We start from the raw sequence: 20492 nt of genomic DNA, 5'->3' as shown, positions 1-20492 counted from the left end.
GGGGTAATTAAGAAATAAAAATTGAGATTACATACTATTTAGAAAAAAGAAAGAATTAAAAAAAGAAATTACATGCTATGTAGAAATCGCTGTATCATATGAACAAATATAGACACACCCTAAATGTCCAACTAATTGGGGACTAACTGGGCAAAATATGAGCAGACTTTTATGCAGGTATCAGGTGAGATTCATGACAAACATGTTATAAAAGAAATGTGTATGGCATAAGATTTTTAAAAGCAGGCTAGAAATCTGATTAGAAAATATGATGACAATGATGGGGAAAAAATTTAAAAGACACATCAGTACGGGCTTAGAACACAAAAGGACAAAAAATAATACCAAAAAAAAAAAAAGAAGAAGAAGAAGAAGAAGAACTATTGAGAGTGATTATAGTTCCATATTGGCACGATGGGTGATTATTTTTCCTTCCCTTTTCTATTTTATATTTTGCAAAATATTTTTAGCCTGGAAAAGAAGGCAAAACTTTTTAGGTTAAATATTGATTGTATACATCTGTGGCAGAGAGAGATTTAGGGATCTGCCAAACCACAAATTCCGTGCAGCAGGAACCGCCCCCCCCCGCTCCGCCCACCACAGACGCACTGCACCCCCTGCCCCCCGGGTCTAATCAGCACTGGATCCACGCGAATAACAAAAAAAAACGAGGATTCCTGTCACCAGAAGAAACAGACTGGGCCTAGTGACGTGTTAGTGGCTGACAGCATGTCGCATTTTGACCATGGGGCTGGACTCCAAGCACCGCCTTCCAAGTAAACTAAAACCGAACGCGGAATGAAGTCAATGGAAAGGCCAAAGGAACCTCCCACCTTAGGGCTCCGAGGTCTCCCTCTCTCCCACACCCGCCCGAGCCCGGTGCGCTCCAGCCTGCACCCGCCGAGGGGTCTCATCTCCGCACAGCGACCTCCGCGTCCCGCACGGGAGGCCGGGGACCGGATGCTCCACCTGCCCCAGGACTCCCCGAGCCCCCCACCCCCCCGCCCACCGCTTCCACACACACACCTCCCCGCTCCACCTACCCCAACCGCTTCCTGCCCTATGCTGTCCTCTTCCTACTCTTCCCTCCACCCACCGGTCCAGACCCCCTCTCGGGGCTGCATGTCCCAAGGAGAGAGCGAGAGGATCCCCGCCCGCCGCTTCTCTGCGCCTCGGCCGAGCCGTCCCCTCCGGGGACCCCCGGGCCGCGACCAGGTCACCCCCACGGCCGGGCCTCCCGGCTCCTGGAAGGGCCCAGGATGTCCGGCCCGGCCCACTAGGATCTTCAGTCGGTCCATTTTCAGGATGGAGAATGGGGAGAAATCCTAGCCTGGCCGAAAGAAGAGGGGTTCTCAAATCGGGGATTCCTACCCTCCGTTGAAACGCTATTTCTAGGGACGAGGCATTGCACAGATGGCTTAAGACTAAAGGTGGCTTGGGGCGCCTGGGTGGCTCAGTGGGTTAAAGCCTCTGCCTTCGGCTCAGGTCATGATCCCAGGGTCCTGGGATCGAGCCCCGCATCGGGCTCTCCGCTCAGCGGGGAGCCTGCTTCCTCCTCTCTCTCTCTCTGCCTGCCTCTCTGCCTACTTGTGATCTCTCTCTCTCTCTCTCTGTCAAATAAAATAAAATCTTTAAAAAAAAAAAAAAAGACTAAAGGTGGCTCTTGAAGCACTTGGGGCCATTTAAGAGTCTACCCAGGTATCTCCCCGCCCAACAAAAGGCCAGAAATTCCATCTTTAACTAGTCATTTGGTCCGCTGTAAAAAGGCAGATCCCGCCCTCCACCCCACCCCGCTCCCCTCTAGTAATCCGGGTCAGCAAAGAAAAGTGGGGCTGGAAGGAGCCGGTAAGAGGACTTGGGATTTGGGGTGGCGATCTAGAGAAAGGCAGGGGCGGGAGCTACAGCCGCGAGATACTGGGGCTGGGTGGCGAGGTTCAACGGCCCGGGCACCGCGTGGCTGGGTAGGAACTTGGCACCCGCTTCAGTTTTGCTAGTGGTCCAGCGCCGACTGATTTCGGATTACCCCCTCCCCCCACCCCCACCCTAACCCCAACCCCCCCAACCGGGTGGAAACTAGAGCAACATCGCCCCCTGCTGGACCCAGTGACCGTGAGCTTTCATTCAAGGTGGGCAACGGGTGGGCCTAGTGGGGAGTGAGCCGCAGGTTAATCCCCGCTCAGGGAGGGCCTCCCTGAGGGACTTGTAGTAAAATGCGCTCCCTCCTGGAACTTCTGTAACATAAATGCTTTCGACTGGGTCTTTTCTGAGTTTATGTCCAACTCTACCTTCTAGATCCTTCCTCTCTGCTTCCCCTGCCAGAGGCCCTGAGCGCGCTCCTTCCTCTCCCCACCCCTCCTCGTGGTTTTGTCCACCCCACTATGGCACCCCAGTTCCAGCTTCTGTGCTGCGCTGGGCTCTATGCCCTACAGGGGCAGGGGCATGAGACCATTATTTTTTTTTTCTAATTCAATTGATTAACATATAATATTAGTTTCAGAGGTAGAATTTAGTGATTCATCAGTTGTATAGAACACCCAGTGGTCATTACATCATGTGCCTTCCTTAATGCCCACCACCCAGTTACCCCACTCCTCCACCCACCTCCCTTCCAAGAACCCTCAGTTTGCTTCCTGGAATTCAGCATCTCTTACTTAGCGGTTTGCCTCCCTCTCAATTTTCATCTTATTTTATTTTTCCCTTCCTTCCCCTATGTTCATCTGCTTCGTTTCTTAAATTCCACGTATGAGTGAAATCATATGGTACTTGTCTTTCTCTTACTGACTTATTTTGCTTAGCATAATACCCTCTAGTTCCAGCCACATCATTGCAAATGGCAAGATTTCATTTTTTGATGGCTGAATAATATTCCATTGTGTATATATTTATGTATATACCACATCTTCTTTATCCATTCATCTGTCAATGGACATCTGGGCACTTTCCATAGTTGGGCTATTGTGGACATTGCTGCTATAAACATTGGGGTGCAGGGGCCCCTTTGGATCACCACATCTGTATCTTTGGGGTAAAAACCCAGTGGGGCAATTGGTGGGTCACTATTTTCAACTTTTTGAGGAACCTCCATGCTGTTTTTCAGAGTGGCTGTACCAGCTTGCATTCCCACCAACAGTGTATGAGAGTTCCCCTTTCTCCACATCCTCAAAAACATCTGTTATTTCCTGACTTGTTAATTTTAGCCATTCTGATTCTCATTGTGGTTTTGATTTGTATTTCCCTGATGATGAGTGATGTTCAGCACTTTTTTTATGTGTCTATTGGCCATTTGGATATCTTCTTTGGAGAAATGTCTGCTCATGTCGTCTGCGCATTTCTTGACTGGATTATCTGGGTTTTTTAGGTGATGAGTTTGATAAGTTCCTTATAGATCTTGGATACTAACCCTTTATCTGATAAGACATTTACAAATATCTTCTCCCATTCTGTTGGTTGTCTGTTGGTTTTGTCGACTGTTTCCTTTGCTGTGCAAAAACATTTTATCTTGATGAAGTCCCAATAGTTCATTTTCGCTTTTGTGTCCCTTGTCTTTGGAGACGTGTCTAGCAAGAAGTTGCTGTGGCCGAGGTCACAGACGTTGCTGCCTATGTTCTCCTCCAGGATTTTGTTGGATTCCTGTCTCACATTGAGGTCTTTATCCATTTTGAGTTTATTTTTGTGTGTGGTCTAACAAAATGAGGCCCTGACCTTCTTTAGGGCCCACTGTTTCTTGGGGTAAGAGTGGGAAGTGTGCTGGCTACCCTGTTAAGAGGCTTGCTATGCACAGAAAAATGAATTCTGTGGGAGATGGTGGGAGGGCTTCAGGCTCTGGATCAACCAGGATGGATATTTTAGACTTCTGCCAGGGTTAACCCAGAAATGGTGCTGAATGAGCAACTGAGAAGGGAGTAAGGGAGGGGGGAGTGAGTGGATGGTTTGCAGTCCTTACAATGACCCCACCTCCTCTCCACCATCAACTCTGCCTCCAGGGACCTGGCTGTTGCAGGTTCCCCAAACACACTGCGCTGCTTCTAGCCACCGTGCCTTTGCAACAATGTGTGCCTTCAGCCTGGCTCCCCAGCTCTGCACCTGGCCTCCTTTAAGCCGGGTTCAGGCACAGCAGTGGCGCAGGTCTCCCTGGTCGCCCTCCCCCAGCCTCCCTCCGTCCCCTGCTAAGGGTGGCGACTTGGGCTAGGCTCCTGTCCTCGCTGCACCCACCACATCCTGGCACACCCCCGTCATCAGGAGTCACGTGTTTCCTTGCCTGTCCCCACTGCTGGCGTGTCTCTCAGCATGGGGACCCTCAGAACTGGAGGAGGTCCCCTGAAGCAGGACACCAACTGCACACCCCACCCACACCCCAGCTCCATGTAGCTCCTCTCCACCGCCATGGACACATTCTCCCCAGTCCAAGGGAGAAGCTGAGGCCGGGGCGGGGGTGGGGTGCAGGGAGTCCTCTCTCCAGGTTCTGCCTCTGGGCACATGTAGGAACATTCCTGGTGGACAGTTCAGCTGGTGTCTGAGGTGTGGAGAGGCAGCTGATTTCTCTCATTCCTGCTGAACTGAGAAGGTGCAAACCATCCTAGAAAGCCCTCTAACCCCGTTCTTAATCCACCACCCCCCCACCCCCCCCCCCCCCGCCAAAACAGACAGAGGGAGGAGGAGCTGGAGGACTGAAGGAGGAGGGAGGGCAAAGCCTTGGGTTTCTCCGTCTTTTCTCCCCTTCCCAAGCTTCTCCTTTTCTGCCTTCACTAATCTGGCCCTCCTCTTCCCAGAGGAGAAAGCTCTTCTAAATGGGTCAGCGGGCTGCAGGTCGAGCCCTAGCCCTTTCCGCCGGCGCTGGGGCGTTGGTGGTGAGCTGTGGAAACAGCCGCCCTCTTCTCTCACACTGTTTCCATTGCTGCGTCCTCCCGCTTCCACGGCTCACCCCGCAGGGACGTGAAGAGAACCGCTAAGATCCCCTCAGACACTTGCACGGGGGGCTTCCCACCGGCAAGGTCACAGTTTATAGAACGTGGGAGTGAAAGCTTTACGGTTGAGTTGAGGTTACTTCATGGATCCTCCCCCAGCGTCCAAAGAAAGAATGAACCGTCTTTGTAAAAAGAAAAATTTCCCCTGACTTTTTGCTCCCGGCTCCTCCCTCTGCCCCCCACCCTGCTCATGCGCTCACTCTCTCTTTGAAATAAACTTTTTAAAATCTTGAAAAAAAACTAAAGTTTCTATTATGGATACACCGTATCAAGACAACAAGTTGTAGAAAGAAGGGAAGGAAGGAAGGTAGGTAGGAAGGAAGGAAAAGAAAGAAAGAGAGAGAGGGAGGGAGAGAGAAAGAAAGAAAGAGAGGAAGGAAGGAAAAGGGAGAAGGGAAGAAAGGGGGGGAAGGAGGGAGGAAACAAGGAGAAGTGAGCCTTTTTTAGGTTTATTTTGTGACTGGGTATTTTTTGCCAGAGCCTTAACTGTGAGTACAGCAGGACCCAGGACAGCCCAGAAGCAAAAAAAGGAGCTAAAGCCTCATTTATTGTAGAAATTAGTACCGGACAACTGGTCAGAAATAAATCCGGTTCTCTAAGCACCAACAAAATGACATTCAGAGTGACAGAATCGAAAAGACTGACAAAACAAAAAATCATAAAGCATGTGGGTAAATGGAAACTTGTGCACAGCTGGTGTGAGGATAAACTGGTACCATCGCTTTGGAGAAAAATTTGCCAATAGCTATGGAGGTTGAAGACAAGCTCATGTTCCAAGTAGGTCACTGCTCTCAAGGTCAATATCCTCCTGAAGCTGTTCCTTCCAAGCTGACACCCTGGGGAAAATCTTGTACATGGACCATAGGAAATACTTACCAGGATGTCCACTATAGCATTGTTTGTAAGAGCAAAGACTAAAAACAGCCTAAAGATCCATTAACAAAGGAATGGATAAACAGTGGCAGATATCACATCGCATTGCTCTTGTATCCCCCACAAATATGAAAGACTATGTGCTCCTTCACTCATTTTTTTTTAAGTTTTTATTGTGGTAAAATACATATAACATCTACAATCTCAACCACTTCTAAGTGTAGAGTTCAGTGGTATTAAGTACTTTCACATTGTTGTACAAACACCACCCTCCATCTCCAGAACTCTTATTTTGCAAAACTGAAACTCTGCACCTATTAAATAATAACTCTCCATCTCCCTGGCCCTCAGCTTCCAGCAACTGCCAATCTACTTTCTGTCCAGTGAATCGAATACACAATGTACCTCATGTCAATGGCATTACACAGGACTTGGTTTTTTGTCATTGGCTTATCTCACTCAGCATAAGGTTCTCAGGGTTTATCTACGTTGTGGTATGGGTCAAAATGTCCTTCCTTCCTTTTTTAAAGTTGAATAATATTCCATTGTGTGGATATACCACATTCACTTATCCTTTCATCTGTGGGGGAGGAGGGGAGGACAACTGGCTTGCTATGAACATCAGTGTACTCCTTCCCTCCATTTTAACTTGATATCAAGCATTTTTCATCATAAATAGTTATAAAATATATAGTTTCCAATGTGTTTTAAATATTGATGTTTTAAGGTAAGACCTTTCCATCAATCTTTTTAATTGTTTCTGATAGAATGTAAATAAATAATATATTGATTTTTATTTCAGCAATCACCTGTTTTTAAAAGCAAAAACAAGTTCTTTAACTTTTGGAAATTTTTCATCATTCCTTTCTCCCCTCTAATTTATGAATTCTATCCATCTTCCTGCCTAGAAGTTTATTCTAATGTAATATGTTTTTGTGCTTGAAGATCTTTGGTTGATCATACTTCTCTGACAGAAAAACACATAAATTTAAATTTAAATTTAATTTAATTTAAATTTTCTGTAACCATGAATTTCTAAGTATTAAAAATTTGTTTAGATTATGCCATTATTACAGCTATGAGTAGTGTAGATGGTTCAAAGAGAACATAAATTATGAACATTGAAAATTAAGGGTTAAACATAAAAAAGTAGTCGTTGATGATATTGTACTAGAGTTGCAAGATGTTACCATTGGGGGGGTACTGGGTAGAGTGTATGAGAGCTCTGTATTACTTCTTATAACTGCAGTATCAACCTACAATTATCTCAAAATAAGAATTTTTGTAAAAAAATAACTTTGAGGGGCGCCTGGGTGGCTTAGTAGGTTAAAGCCTCTGCCTTCGGCTCAGGTCATGATCCCAGCATCCTGGGATCGAGCCCCGCATCGGGCTCTCTGCTCAGCGGGGAGCCTGCTTCCTCCTCTTTCTCTGCCTGTCTCTCTGCCTGAATGTGATCTCTGTCTGTCAAATAAATAAATAAAATCTTTAAAAATAAAAAATAACTTTGAGGGAAATTTTAGCTCTTAATGAGATGGAGAGTGCCCAGTTAATGAACTCACAAGAAATTATTACGTATTGCTAAAAAAGGTACAACACCAATTACTTTCCTACTTTTATTTTTTTATTTTTTTAAAGATTTTATTTATTTTTTTAATGGAGAGATACACAACGAGAGAAGGAACACAAGCAGGGGGACTGGGAGAGGGAGAAGCAACCCGATGCAGGTCTCGATCCCAGGACCCTGGGATCATGACCTGAGCTGAAGGCAGACGCTTAATGACTGAGCCACCCAGATGCCACCCCCTTTTTTTTTAAATACAATGTAAGCACCGAGATATTTTGTCCCTATAAATAGTTGGTTTTGTTATAGCAGAGTCGCTAAATCTTTTAATAAAATATATACATATATATATGTGCATATATATATATATATATATATATATATTTTTTTTTTTTTTTTTACAAAACAGAAAACCACAATGGTGAACTACCACCAGAAGTTCATCTTAGGGGTGCCTGGATGGCTCAGTCAGTGAAGCATCTGTCTTCTGCTCAGGTCATGATGCCAGGGTCCTGGGATTGAGCCCGGTGTCAGGCTCCTTGCTCAGCAGGGAAGCTGCTTCTCCCTCTGCCTGCTGCTCCTCCTGCTTGTTCGTGCTGTCTCTCTTTCTGACAAATAAATAAAATCTTTTAAAAAGAGAGAAATTCATCTTAGTGATCTATTAGTTGCTGTATTAGTTTGCTAGGGCTGCTGTAACAAGAGAAATGTATGGTCTCACAGTGTGGAAGCTAGAAGTCTGAGACAAAGGCTGAGTTATTTCCCTCTGAGGACTGTGAGGAAGAATCTGCGCCGTCCCTCTCCCCAGCTTCCAGCAGGTTGCCAGCCATCTTTGGGGTTCTTGGCTTGTGGAAGCACCAACCTGATGTCTGTCTTTATTTCCGCATGACACTCCCCCAAGGTATGTCTCTGTGTCCACATTTCCCTTTTTTATAAGGACACCGGTAATACCGGATTACGACCCACCATAATAAGGTCCTAATGACTTCATCTTAACTTGACTTTACCTCCAATAAAACCCAATCTCCAAATAAGGTTACTTTCTGAAGTACTGGGGGTTGGGACTTCAGCATATGATTTTCAGGAGGACACAAACAATTCAACCCATAACAGTTGCCAACTAGAGTAGGTCTTCTTTCAATTGTGTTGAAAGCAAAGACTTGGGAAACACTAACCTGTAAGTGGATTGATTATCATCGTTAGGATTATTCACTGCTCAGTTGCTGGAAGCAGACTCAAATAGGCTTTACCACTGTCTATTGGGTAGCTATGAACTGCACCATTCTTACCTCACCTACAAGCAACTGCCTTCACTGATGAACTTACAAGGGGTTGGGGAAATAGAAATATTTTTAATTTCAACACAAATTTGCCAAAACAATATTTTAATTTAATGTTTTCATTTTATCAGACTTTAAACTTTGTGGGGTTTTTATTTAAGATTTTTTTTTAAGATTTTATTTATTTATTTAACAGACAGATCACAAGTAGGCAGAGAGGCAGGCAGGGTCGGGGGTGGGGGGAAGCAGGCTCCCCACCAATCAGAGAGCCCAATGTGGGGCTCAATCCCAACACCCTGAGATCATGACCTGAGCCAAAGGCAGAGGCTTAACCTACTAAGCCTTTCGGCACCCCTAAAGATTTTATTTATTTGACAGAGAAAGAGACAGCGAAAGAGGGAACACAAGAAGGGGGAGTGGGAGAGAGACACACAGGCTTCCCAAGGAGCAGGGATCCTGATGTGGGACTCGATCCCGCGACCCTGGAATCATGACCTGAGCCAAAGGCAGACGCTTAACGCGACTGAGCCACGCAGGCGCCCTAAACTTTGTTTTCATCAAAACTTTGGAGCTAAGGTTTTACCTCATTTGATTCATTGCAAATAAAAATGCTGCCAGCTAACCTCTTTGGCAAAGTCAGTCGTCAATGTCAAAACAATTAGCAAATCAGACTTTGTGTCAAAAAATAAAGTGTGGTTCCTTTTGCAATGCTGCTGAGCATGCTAGGAAGGAGCATACATCCCATAATACCTCTCTGGCTTCTGCATTCTAGCTCTACAGAGAGAGGTGAGTAAAGTGATGAGGGCCAGGAGTTGGCGGTAAGGTGATCTAGCTCCAGTATTTCTCCCAGACACCCTCTTAGCCAGGATCTTGGGAACTTTCCCCAGGAGAAATGCTTATCCACAACTAAGGGTGTGGATACAAAATGAAAACTATCTGGGTGTTTCCCTTTGATTATTGTCCTGTAGAGTTTTGACCCCCCTGGGCATTACACCACAGTAACCTACAGGACTGCCTGTCTGCCTTTTTGTTTCAAAGCAAGAAAAGAGAGATTATGAAAGGGGAGGCAGGGAAAGCGAATCAGCACAAAGACTAGACACAGACATTTGCTCCTGGGCAGATCTGTCTTAGAAAAGAGAACCAATGGGAGCTGAAGATCTGGGAATGAGCCCCTAAAAATAACGTGTATCCCCAAAGATAGCCAGCCTCCTTGTCCCCCCAGGGTATGAATCCTCTGGTTGGAGGACCACTGAACTGTGGAATATGCATAATACTACTACACAGCATTTAAAATAAAAAACTAAATCTCTATGTATCAACACAACTCAAAGACATATGGTATGACTATGTTTCTATACATTGAAACATTCTCCAGAAAAAGTGGGAGTGGCACAGGTGGGTGGAATTGACAGGTATTTGCATGGAGATAAAGCAAGGCCCTGTTAACTCTAGAGCTAGAAAGGCCTTTCTAGCCCCAGACAAGCTAACCCCTTCCAAGGAGACAGTATCTTCTCCACAGTTCAGGATTGGCAAGAGGAGGCAGCAGGCCATTGATTCCAAGTCGCCCCTGCAGTCAGTGTCTTATGAGCCACGGTACCGAGCCCTGATGAATTTCTTTTTTTTTTTTTTAAAGATTTTATTTATTTATTTGACAGAGAGAGAGAGATCACAAGTAGGCAGAGAGGCAGGCAGAGAGAGAGAGGAGGAAGCAGGCCCCCTGCTGAGCAGAGAGCCCGATGTGGGACTTGATCCCAGGACCCTGGGATCACCACCTGAGCTGAAGGCAGAGGCTTAACCCACTGAGCCACCCAGGCCCAGTCCAGTTAATGTGCTCCGAATGCCTTCAATTCGTGTAAATTAAAATTACTTTATTTCCATGTTTTAAGAACAAACACCTTCGAGAGAAACAAAGACTTACTTAAATTTGGCACAGATACTGGTGACTCTCTTACCTCATCTCTCTTTGGATGCTTTTAAAAATAAGGGACTTGCTTGACAGCGTGCAAGTCGTTGCCGTTGTTCCCATGCCTTCATGCCATCCCACGTGAGTGCCGCAGCTTGGGGTACGGGAGCTCACCTGGCAGCAAGGAGCGGGCCCCGCCCAGCCCTCTGTACACCTGGCCCTACTGCAAGCAAGCATCCCCAGAATTCTCGAAAATTGCTTCTGCTCTCCCACCTGCTGCAAGGCGGATGTCGTTGTGGTTGCATTGAGAATCCACCACATTCTGTAAAAAATATCATTGGGGTCACAAAGCCTCCTTGGTAGGTTTCACATGTTGCCTTGGCATACCCCCCACCCTCTGTTGTGCTCTGTACAAAGGGGCTGCCACCCTCATGGCTGACACTTTTCTTAGCTGCAAGGCTGGAAGGCCTCCAAGCCAGCTGCAGCTCTCTTTCAGGTGACCAAGATGGCCGGCCTGGACTTGACTGTTTCCTTGTCACCCTCAGTCATGTGGGTTAAGGGACAGCCCTGTGTCTACACAGCCAGGGACACACTGTACATGTGTACATCTACATGCCAGGGATGCCCTGCTGTGAGTCACAGTCATAACCATCATTACAAAGCGTTTTCCTTCCCCAGCCTCCCTCATCTTCCATCTGAAAATCTAACATGTAGTGAGCAAGTCCCCAATGCTGTAGACGTATTGTGTCTACTGCAGCCCACTTAAATGTCCATTAACAGGAAAACTAAATTCTGGAATACCCATAGAGAATGCACCCATTGAGAACAATGAGATAGATCTACATGTGCTAATAGGAAGAGCTTTCCTTCTTCTACTATTAGCTAAGAAAGGGAGGTTGCAAAAAATGCAGGCGTTGTACAACCTCGTGTCAGTTGATTGAGCAACCGACTCTTGCTCTCGGTTCACGTCATGATATCAGGGTTGTGAGATGGAGCCCTGCCTCAGGATCCGCATTCAGCGGGGAGTCCGCTGGAGATTCCTGGCATAGTCACAGTGGAAAACAGTATGGAGGTGCCTCAAAAAGCTAAAAATAGAACTATCCTATGTTCCAGTAATCAAACTACTGAGTATTTACCCAAAAAATTACAAAAACAAAGGCACCTGTGTGGTTCAGTCAGTTGAGCCTCTGACTCTTGATTTCCAGCTCAGGTGATGGTCTTGGGGTCCTGGGATCGAGCTCCACATCGGGCTTCAGGCTCAGTGGGGAGTCTGCTTGGGATTCTGTCTCTCCTTCTCCCTCAGACCCTCCCTCCACTCATGCTCTCTTTCTTTCTAAAATAAATAAGCAAAATTTTTATAGAAAATACAAAAACACTGGGGTGCCTGTGTGGCTCAGTGGGTTAAAGCCTCTGCCTTTGGCTCAGGTTGTGATCCCAGGGTCCTGGGACTGAGCCCCACATTGGGCTCTCTGCTCAGCGGGGAGCCTGCTTCCCTTCCTCTCTCTCTGCCTGCCTCTCTGCCTACCTGTGATCTCTGTCCATCAAATAAGTAAATAAAATCTTTTAAAAAAATACAAAACCACTAATTCAAAGGGATACATGCACCCCTATGTTTATAGCAGCGTTATTAACAATAACCAAATTATGGAAGTAGCCCAATGTCTGTCGATAGATGAATGGATAAAGAAGATGTGGTACATTTATACATGGATTATTATTCAACCATAAAAAGGAATGAAATCTTACCATTTGCAATGACATGAATGGAGCTAGAGAGTATAATGCTGAGGGAAATAAATCAGAGAAAGACAAATACCATATGATTTCACTCATATGTGGAATTTAAGAAATAAAACAAATGAGCAAAGGAAAACGAGAGAGGAAGAGAGAGAGAGAGAAACCAAGAAACAGACTCCTTTATAGAGAATACACTGGTGGTTACTGAAGGGGAGGTGGGGTGGGGGTAATGGACTAAATAGGGGATGGGGATGAAGGATGTGATGAACACTGGATGATGGATGGAAGGACTGAACTGTACACTGAAAATTAATATAACACTATATGTTAACTACACTGGAATTAAAATAAAATATGTTAAATGTTCCACCTAGGGCTAAGTACCTCGGATGATTTGAGAAGGCTGGGGAGCACACATTAAAATCAAAGTAATAAAAAAAATCAAAGTAATAGTAGTAATTATTTTAAAGCCCATCCAACACTTAAGTTCTACCAACACAGCTCAGCCCAAGTTATGTTATGACATGGCGGGGAGGGGTGTCTGCAACACAGTCCTCACCAGGCAAAATCTATGGGTGGGGCAGACACATGGAACAGATAATGCCACGTGGCTTGACTCTAGACTCAGGTAGCAACAGTGTGAGGTGTATTTGTTCTGGGATTCAAAGTGGAAAGGCTAGGGCACCCTGAAGTAATGAGAGGCGGGCATCCACTGGGGCTGGAAGGCTTCAGGATAGCAATAGGCAAGAAGGAAGGGGATATGATGCGCCAGAGCCTGAGAGAGAAGAGTGCCTCCTCCCAGGCATTCACCCAGGTTTCACACAGGTCCCCGCCCAGTGCCTAATGCCAAGGATAAAGAGGAATGAGGTCCGTGTCCTACAGCACAGTAGCTGGCCCCCAGGCTTAAACAGAATGGTATTTCAGGCAAAGGGAACAGCAAAGACAGGAGCCCAGAGTTTAGACAGCTTCAAGTTCAGTGAGAATGTAGGGCCAGGGGCCTGGGCGGAGGCTAGGAGGAGCCAGCACCCAAAAGCTCTGAACCAAGCCCTGTTTCAGCTTCCATCCTGTCCTGCAAGTCATAGAAGGCTGCCAGAGCGACACTGTCAGATCCCCTTTAGGAGAATAATGATCATGGCAGGGTGGCTGAAGGTGTGGCCAAGAAAGGGACTCATGTGAAGGCTGTTGCAGCAGCCCCAAGAAAAAATCTTGAGGCTGTAGGGTGATGTGTGGCACTGGGGAGGACTGGGTGTGGTCGCCAGAGGCCCTTCAACCCCACACAAGGCAAGTGGCTGCTGCCCCATGGTCTTCTCCTTCCTGCTGAGCGCCCAGACTACAGTGCGGAGTGGTGTGCAAGTCACCAACGCCTCTCCCTCCTCAGCCCTCAGCGCCGGTCTTGCTAGAGCCATTATGAGTGACTACAAAGGAAGTGGACACTGTGCTTTCCTGCTTACTCTCACCTTCTTCACCTCTTGTAAACTCTCTTTACCCTCTGTCTCTGCAGCCCCCACAGGAGAGCCCATTCCAAAGGTCTTTTGCGAGCCTCTGTCTTCGTCCTCAAGCCCGCAGTTTTAACCGTCCCCAGCTGCCCTGCAAGCCCGCTTCGACGGCCCAGGCCCAGATCATGGACCCCAGCCTGCTCCCTGGGCTGGAAGGTGGTAACCGCGAAAAAGAGGGCGACTCTCCCCTGCGGGGCTTCGGATGACATCACATCCTCCGAACTCGAAATCTGGCTCCTCCGCCGTCCGAAGGGCCCGACTTCCCCCCTCCGCGTCCCACCCGCTCCAGCGCGCGTCCGCACGCGTCGCGCAGCGCAGAGCGCGCCATGGCCTCCTGGATGACCCCCCTGCTCCTGCCGCTGGCCCTGCTACTCCGTGAGTTGGCGACCCTCGGGGAGGGCGGGGGACGGGGCAGACGAGGAGCGCGGGGTTCCCGGCTCAGCCTCGATGCCTGCCGCCCGCAGATGCCGCCGCGGCCGCCAGGCCGAGCCCGTTCCGTCTGTCGCCGGCGAAGGTGGTCGGACAGCTGGGAGGGAAGGTGGAGCTGCAGTGCGAGGTGCTGCTGTCCAGCGCGGCGCCGGGCTGTTCCTGGCTCCTCCAGAAGAACGAACCTGACGCCCGCCCCGTCTTCCTCATGTACCTCTCCCAAATCCGGAGCAAGTTGGCCGATGGACTGGACCCCAAACAGATTTCGGGCAGGAGGATCCATGACACCCTCTACGGCCTCACCCTGCACCGCTTCCGCAAGGAGGACGAAGGCTACTATTTCTGCTCTGTCCTGAGCAATTCCGTGCTGTACTTCAGCTCCTTCGTGCCGGTCTTTCTGCCAGGTCCGGGCGCCCGGGGCGCGGCACCTTTCAGTGTGGGGTTTAGGGCTCACCTCTGAACCCGTTTTTTTTCATACGGAGCCCCGCTTTTGAGCCTCTTAGCGCCCTTGGGGGCGTGGGGGGTACTTAATACTGCTTCCATTTCATAGACAATGGAACTGAGGCCAAGGTGCGGCTGGGTCGGGGCTGAAGATGGCTTCTTAGGTCCCGCGGATCTGGGCTCGAGTTCAGGTGCTTGTCTGCCCCCGGACAGTTCCTTAAATTCTGTGAGCCTGCGTTTGGCTACCAATCCAAACCCCCAAGCTTGCAGGTTGAGCCCCGGAGAGAGGCTGGGAGACAGGGAGCGGGCTCCTGCGTTCCCGTCCGAGGCGCCGGGTGCGCTTGGCCCCGCCCGGGACGCAGCAGGCTACCGCGCGCGCCGCGAAGAGGAGAGCGCGAATCCTGGAGGTCCCCAATCCCTCTCCCCTCCTTGAGTGCAGAGGTCTGCGCGGGCGAAGGAGGCGCCCGGTTGGGCAAAGGCGCGCGAAGCCGTGCGGAGGGTTAGCGTCGATGTCCCCTGTCCGACTCCAACCACGCTCTGTTTCTCCCGCAGTCAAGTCCACCCCTACGCCCGCGCCGCGACCACCCACGAGGGGGCCCACAAACACGTCGCAGCCGGTCTCTCTGCGCCCTGGTATCTGCCGGCCGGCAGCGAGCAAGCCAGGTGAGACCGGCGCAGGGGTCCCGGGAGCTGGACCCGCCAGGGCGGTGCGGACGGGGCGGCGCGGGGGTGGGGGAGAACCCCCGCCAGGCTCAGCCCTGATGGTGGAGATAGAGCCAAAACCTGTCCAAGTGGTCGGGAAACCGAGACCAGACCCGAGGGACAGGCCCGAGCTGGTGGTGTGGGTTAGAGAATCCCGGACTAGTTCCTAAACGTCGGCGTCTTCGGTGTCTTCAGTGGAAAAAGGTGTGCTTGGCTTTGCCTGTGAAATCTACATCTGGGCACCGCTGGCTGGGACCTGCGCCGTCCTTCTCCTGTCACTGGTCATCACCGTCATCTGCAGCCACAGTAAGTTCTAGGGCCGCTCGGAGTGGCGGGGGAAGGGGGGAAGGTTTGCTCCACTTCCTCCTCCTGCGCTGCTTGCTCCGGGCAGCTTGCCCCGAGATAGGATAGAGGTTTCTGGAACCTGAGCTGCACTGTAGGGTCAGGCACAGCCCATTTCTTTCCTGGAGACAGAACTCGTGAAACCCCTTCCCACTCCTCTTTCCACTCTCCCGGACGTTCTTAGGGAGACAGAGCCCTTATTCCAGGATGGGCAGGAGCATTGTGTTCCATTGGCCAAGGCGAAGGCGGTAGAGAGTGCAGTTTCTGGCTTATTACAACCCCCCCACCCCGGCAGAGAGTGTGCCCCTGTGGCCCTCGGACTAGTGCTCAGGAAGACTGGGTCAAAACCATGACTTGTTGAGATTTACCCTAGGCCACCTCCCGGTGAACCCCCTGCTACTTTGGGTCCCACTGTAGGTGACTGTACTAACCCATCTTAGTCCACATGTGTATTTGCAATGCTTTTAAAATTGATGAGAAGAGGGATGGAAAAGCAGCTCTTACTTGGTTATCAAGAGTTATAGTTCTAAAGAAATAGGAAAAGGGAAGGAGGAAATAAATTTTGGGAGGGACTATTGGTGGTGGGGAGCCAGTCATTTTACTCCTTCTTTTTCTTATCCAGGGAACAGAAGACGGGTTTGCAAATGTCCCAGGTGAGTCTTATAACCCCTAGGGCTGCTAACTCTGGGCAGCCCTCTGCACAGGTCCTAGCCTCCCAAGCAGCCATTGGTGGGAACCTTTCCCGAGAGAGGCCTTGGCAGAGAATTCTGGGGGCAGGAAATCAGCATAGTTTCTGAGCAAAGAGCGGCACAAGGCTGGTAAGGTGAGGAAACGGGAGGCACGGTTTGGGCTCATGGGGAGAGCATGAAGTATGACTTCTGTAAGTCTCCATTTTCTCTGACCTGGCTCCAAAAATCCCAAACAAGGACTCCCCCTATTAGTCCTAGTTCCCCACAGCCTTGAGGTCTCTTTACCTGGATGATTCAACTGAGTTTTGTTGTTTTCTTAAGAAAACTTTTTTTTCTATTGTTTGTTCTAGACTTTTGAGCGACTCGTGTTTTTAAGAGCCAGTCTTTCACTGGAGAACCAAATAAACAATGGCTCCTAATTTCCCTGTGCCAGTGTAGTGCCTTGATTTACCACCAAGGACTAGAAGGGAAACAGAGGGAGGAGCAGTTAGCTATCTGGCAGCCCAAGTGACTCCCCGATTCAATTCCAACCCGTGATCATTCTGAGATGATCAGGAAAAAAACAAACAAAAACAAAGACCAGTGCCTGGAAGAGAAGTCTCAATCTTTTCTGTCCTTTGAACTTAGGCTGAGGCAGCCTGTGCTAACATCTAACTGATCCCACTCTGGCCCTGCACCGTGGTGGGGGTTACACGCAGGTTCTCCCTTCTCCAGCAACCCCATGTGAAAGATGCCACAGTCCCATCTCACAGCTGAGCAGCTCAGATCAGGAAATCTACCCAAGCCTACAGAGACGTGATGACTCTCAGATTATCAAAATAATACACCATTTAATAAAAGCCTACAGAGTACCTGTTCCTTGTTTTATATATTTTTATTATTTATTTATTTAAATATTTTATTTATTCGACAGAGATTGCAAGTAGGCAGAGAGGCAGGCAGAGAGAGAGAGAGAGAGGGAGAAGCAGGCTCCCTGCTGAGCAGAGAGCCTGATGCGGGACTCGATCCCAGGACCCTGAGATCACGACCTGAGCCGAAGGCAGAGGCTTTAACCCACTGAGCCACCCAGGCACCCCTATATATTTCTTTTCAAATATCAAGTTTCATAACAATCTTTCAAGTAGTTGCCATGACCACCATTTTTTCAGATGAGGAATGCGAGGGTTAGGACATTTAGTGACTTGTCTAAGGCCACACTGATGCCAAATAGCAGAGCTCAGACTTCTCTATCCAAGCTCAGGCTCCTTCCTGCTTGGGGGATGGGGATGTTTAAGGATAATCAGTTCCTTTCAGTGGATGAAAATACTTCAAATTTTATACCTAGAGTTTGCATTTCCCACTCCTTGGTATCTCTCTGCAGGAAGCCAATTCCAGTATCTCATATAATGTTATTTTAAAAAATATGTGTCAGTATTTTTAACAACGGAAATGTAATGAATGTGTTGTAATGAATTGTAATAATGTATTCTAATGCCTGTATTATGAACGGTATAACAAGGGGAACAAAGACCCTTTAAAAACAGAGAAAGATTTTTAGCATTTGCAAGTACTTGGGATGCAGTTGGGAGCTTTGGCAGGAGAATCATCCCTTATCTTTAAATTCTCTGAAAATTCTCATTTTGAAATGAACCGAGAACAAAACCCTGCCCTTGGAATACATAGCTACACGGAGTGAACATATCTGAGGGACCCACGTGCCTGAGTTAACATATTCAGTGATGACTGAGGGCAGCTCAGCTTCCAGAGAGGTTTGGAGGATGGTGTGCATAGACCTGACATTCATAATGAATGAGCCCATTCAGGAGGTGTTAGCCCAGTCCTGAATTAATGCACATTTTTAGTGGGACATCAAATTTGGGGTGTCTGTGTGAGATAAAGTAGCTCTGCTTGGCTGATGGTGGTCATTTGCTCACAGCCTCCTGGGGTGCCGAGAATCAGCTCAACTGGTAACTTCGGTCATCAGCCTCCCTCTCTCACCTCCACGGGCACCTGACAAAGGCCCCCGGAAGCCAGACTAACTGGGCTCAGATCCTGGCTCCATCACCTCCTAGTTATGTTAGAACTTGGGCAAGTTCTCTCATCTATTTCCCAGTGGCCTCCCCCCTAGGTTGCTATGACAGCAAAATGGCAAACATAAGGCACTTGATGGAGTTTCTGACATCATTCACCCAGTCCCACGCTGGTATTCCAGGGAAAAGTTCGCAGACCCCGCAGGGGCTGGGAGGCTGGGGCGGGCGGGACAGACGTGGATGGAGGCAGTTAGCACACTGTGGGAGCTCTCGTTGCAATCATGGTTGACCGTCTTCCTCTCTTTCAGGCCTATGGTCAGACCAGGAGGCAAGCCCAGCCCTCCAGAGAAATACATCTAACATGGAGATGGGCCCTGTGCGACAGCCACTACAATACCGAACAGAATTCTATGAGAACAGCAACAGTCCTTCCTTCCTTATATATCCATTCTCATTATTATTTTTGTGGGGGTGGGGTGGGAAGGGTGACTTCTTCATGTGTTTTCCTTAGTTGACACAAAACAAGACTGTACGTCTACAGTACACCACAAGGGCTCTGATACCATTTTGTGCTCGCACTGGGGTGAAGGGTGGGCAGGCCAGAGCTACCGCGAGCCCTGTTCTCAGAATCTGGTGGTTTGAGCTGAGGGTGGGGGGGTGGGGGGGGGTTTGCTCAGCATGACGCGGTCCAAACCTCTTTGGTTGACATCCAGGGATGGGGAGCAGCTTGAGCAGAGTCACAGGAAGTCTCAGGGCTCTTTCCCCAGCCATTCGGGTCTTTCTTCTAGAGGTGTCTGTCTCAGTGTGGGGGTGCTGCGTCTCAAACCCTAGGAGCACAGGTGATTTCTTGAGCAGCAGCGCTAGGCCCACGACTGCACCCACAGCCCCAAGGGGGTTCTAGGAGAACGTCTGCCTTTCACAGAGTTCTCTAAGGTGGTTGAATCCTATCAGACTTTTTTAAATAACGACTTGTGGAACTCCATGGAGTGGGAAATCCTCAACTAAAGTGGAAGGGCTAAGCTGAATCCTGGAAAACGAGAAACTCCACCTCTAAAGACAATCTGTGGGAACTCCCCCAGTGGAGGCCGAATTGCTCTCCCAGGCCCCCGCAGTGCAGAGGGGCCCGTGAAAGAGGAGAGCCCATCCCGTGACAAGTATGATCTGAGCGTCAGCACAGTGGAACGGCGGTCGTCTCGAGTCTCTGAACTTGAGACACCGTATCTGCTCGTGCTCCTGGAACATCATGACTTCCGACGGTGCGGAAAGGCAGAATGGTTACAGAGCTGCCAGCACCGGCCCTGGCCTCCTCTCCACCGGCAGATGAGGGGCTGGGACGGAAGAGACTCTGGTGAGGCGGCGGACAGCCAAACCAGCTGCCCTCCGTACGTGTGTTTCCTCTCGTCTGGAGTTGAACAAGAATCGAGTCCTCACTGGAAGAAAAAACGCAAATGAGGAAGTACGAATCACCCATAATTCTTTACCTTAGGTGTAATCCATTGTTAACAGTGTGGTGTACTTCCTGATGATTTTCTGTGCATATATGTGAAGTATATATTTCTGACTTTTAAAAAATGCAATTGCACTCTGCTTTTTATAAATGGGTTTAATAAACAAACATTGATGGCATCGTTTTTGTTTTGTTTTTGTTTTTTTATAAACTTATATAGTGTATTATTAGCCACAGGGGTACAGGTCTGTGAATCACCAGGTTTACACACTTCACAGCACTCACCATAGCACATACCCTCCCCAATGTCCATAACCCAACCACCCTCTCCCTACCTCCCTCCCCCTGGCAACCCTCAGTTTGTTTTGTGAGATTAAGAGTCTCTTATGGTTTGTCTCCCTCCCAATCCCATCTTGTTTCACTTATTCTTTTCCTACCCCCAACCCCCCCACGTTGCGCCTCCACTTCCTCATATCAGGGAGATCATATGATAGTTGTCTTTCTCTGATTGACTTATTTCGCTAAGCATAATACCCTCTAGTTCCATCCACATCGTTGCAAATGGCAAGATTTCATTTCTTTTGATGGCTGCATAGCATTCCATTGTGTATATATACCACAACTT

At 48.5% G+C, this 20492-nt stretch overlaps 1 protein-coding gene across 2 annotated transcripts in view; it reads left to right on the top strand.

Annotated features, from left to right (window-relative positions):
* The window catches only part of CD8A (CD8 subunit alpha), a 33715-nt gene extending 13670 nt beyond the window's left edge, over nt 1-20045 (top strand). The window contains exons 1-7 of one of the 2 annotated variants that reach the window (XM_080813829.1): nt 13544-13596; nt 13817-14186; nt 14276-14641; nt 15231-15341; nt 15576-15686; nt 16345-16375; nt 18729-20045. In XM_080813829.1, the coding sequence (XP_080669955.1) occupies nt 14138-14186; nt 14276-14641; nt 15231-15341; nt 15576-15686; nt 16345-16375; nt 18729-18780 (720 nt within the window). In that variant the 5' untranslated portion in view covers nt 13544-13596; nt 13817-14137 and the 3' untranslated portion in view covers nt 18781-20045. Of the gene's footprint in view, nt 1-13543; nt 13597-13816; nt 14187-14275; nt 14642-15230; nt 15342-15575; nt 15687-16344; nt 16376-18728 lie in introns of those variants that run through there. The other variant, XM_080813828.1, reaches the window with a different exon arrangement.
* Nucleotides 20046-20492: the final 447 nt, after the last annotated feature.

This window comes from Martes martes, assembly GCF_963455335.1.
Source record: "Martes martes genome assembly, chromosome: 9".
In the NCBI taxonomy this organism is placed as follows: Eukaryota; Metazoa; Chordata; class Mammalia; order Carnivora; family Mustelidae; genus Martes; species Martes martes.
The sequence above is the reverse complement of the archived record's forward strand: the minus strand, read 5'-3'. Positions and strand labels throughout refer to the sequence as shown.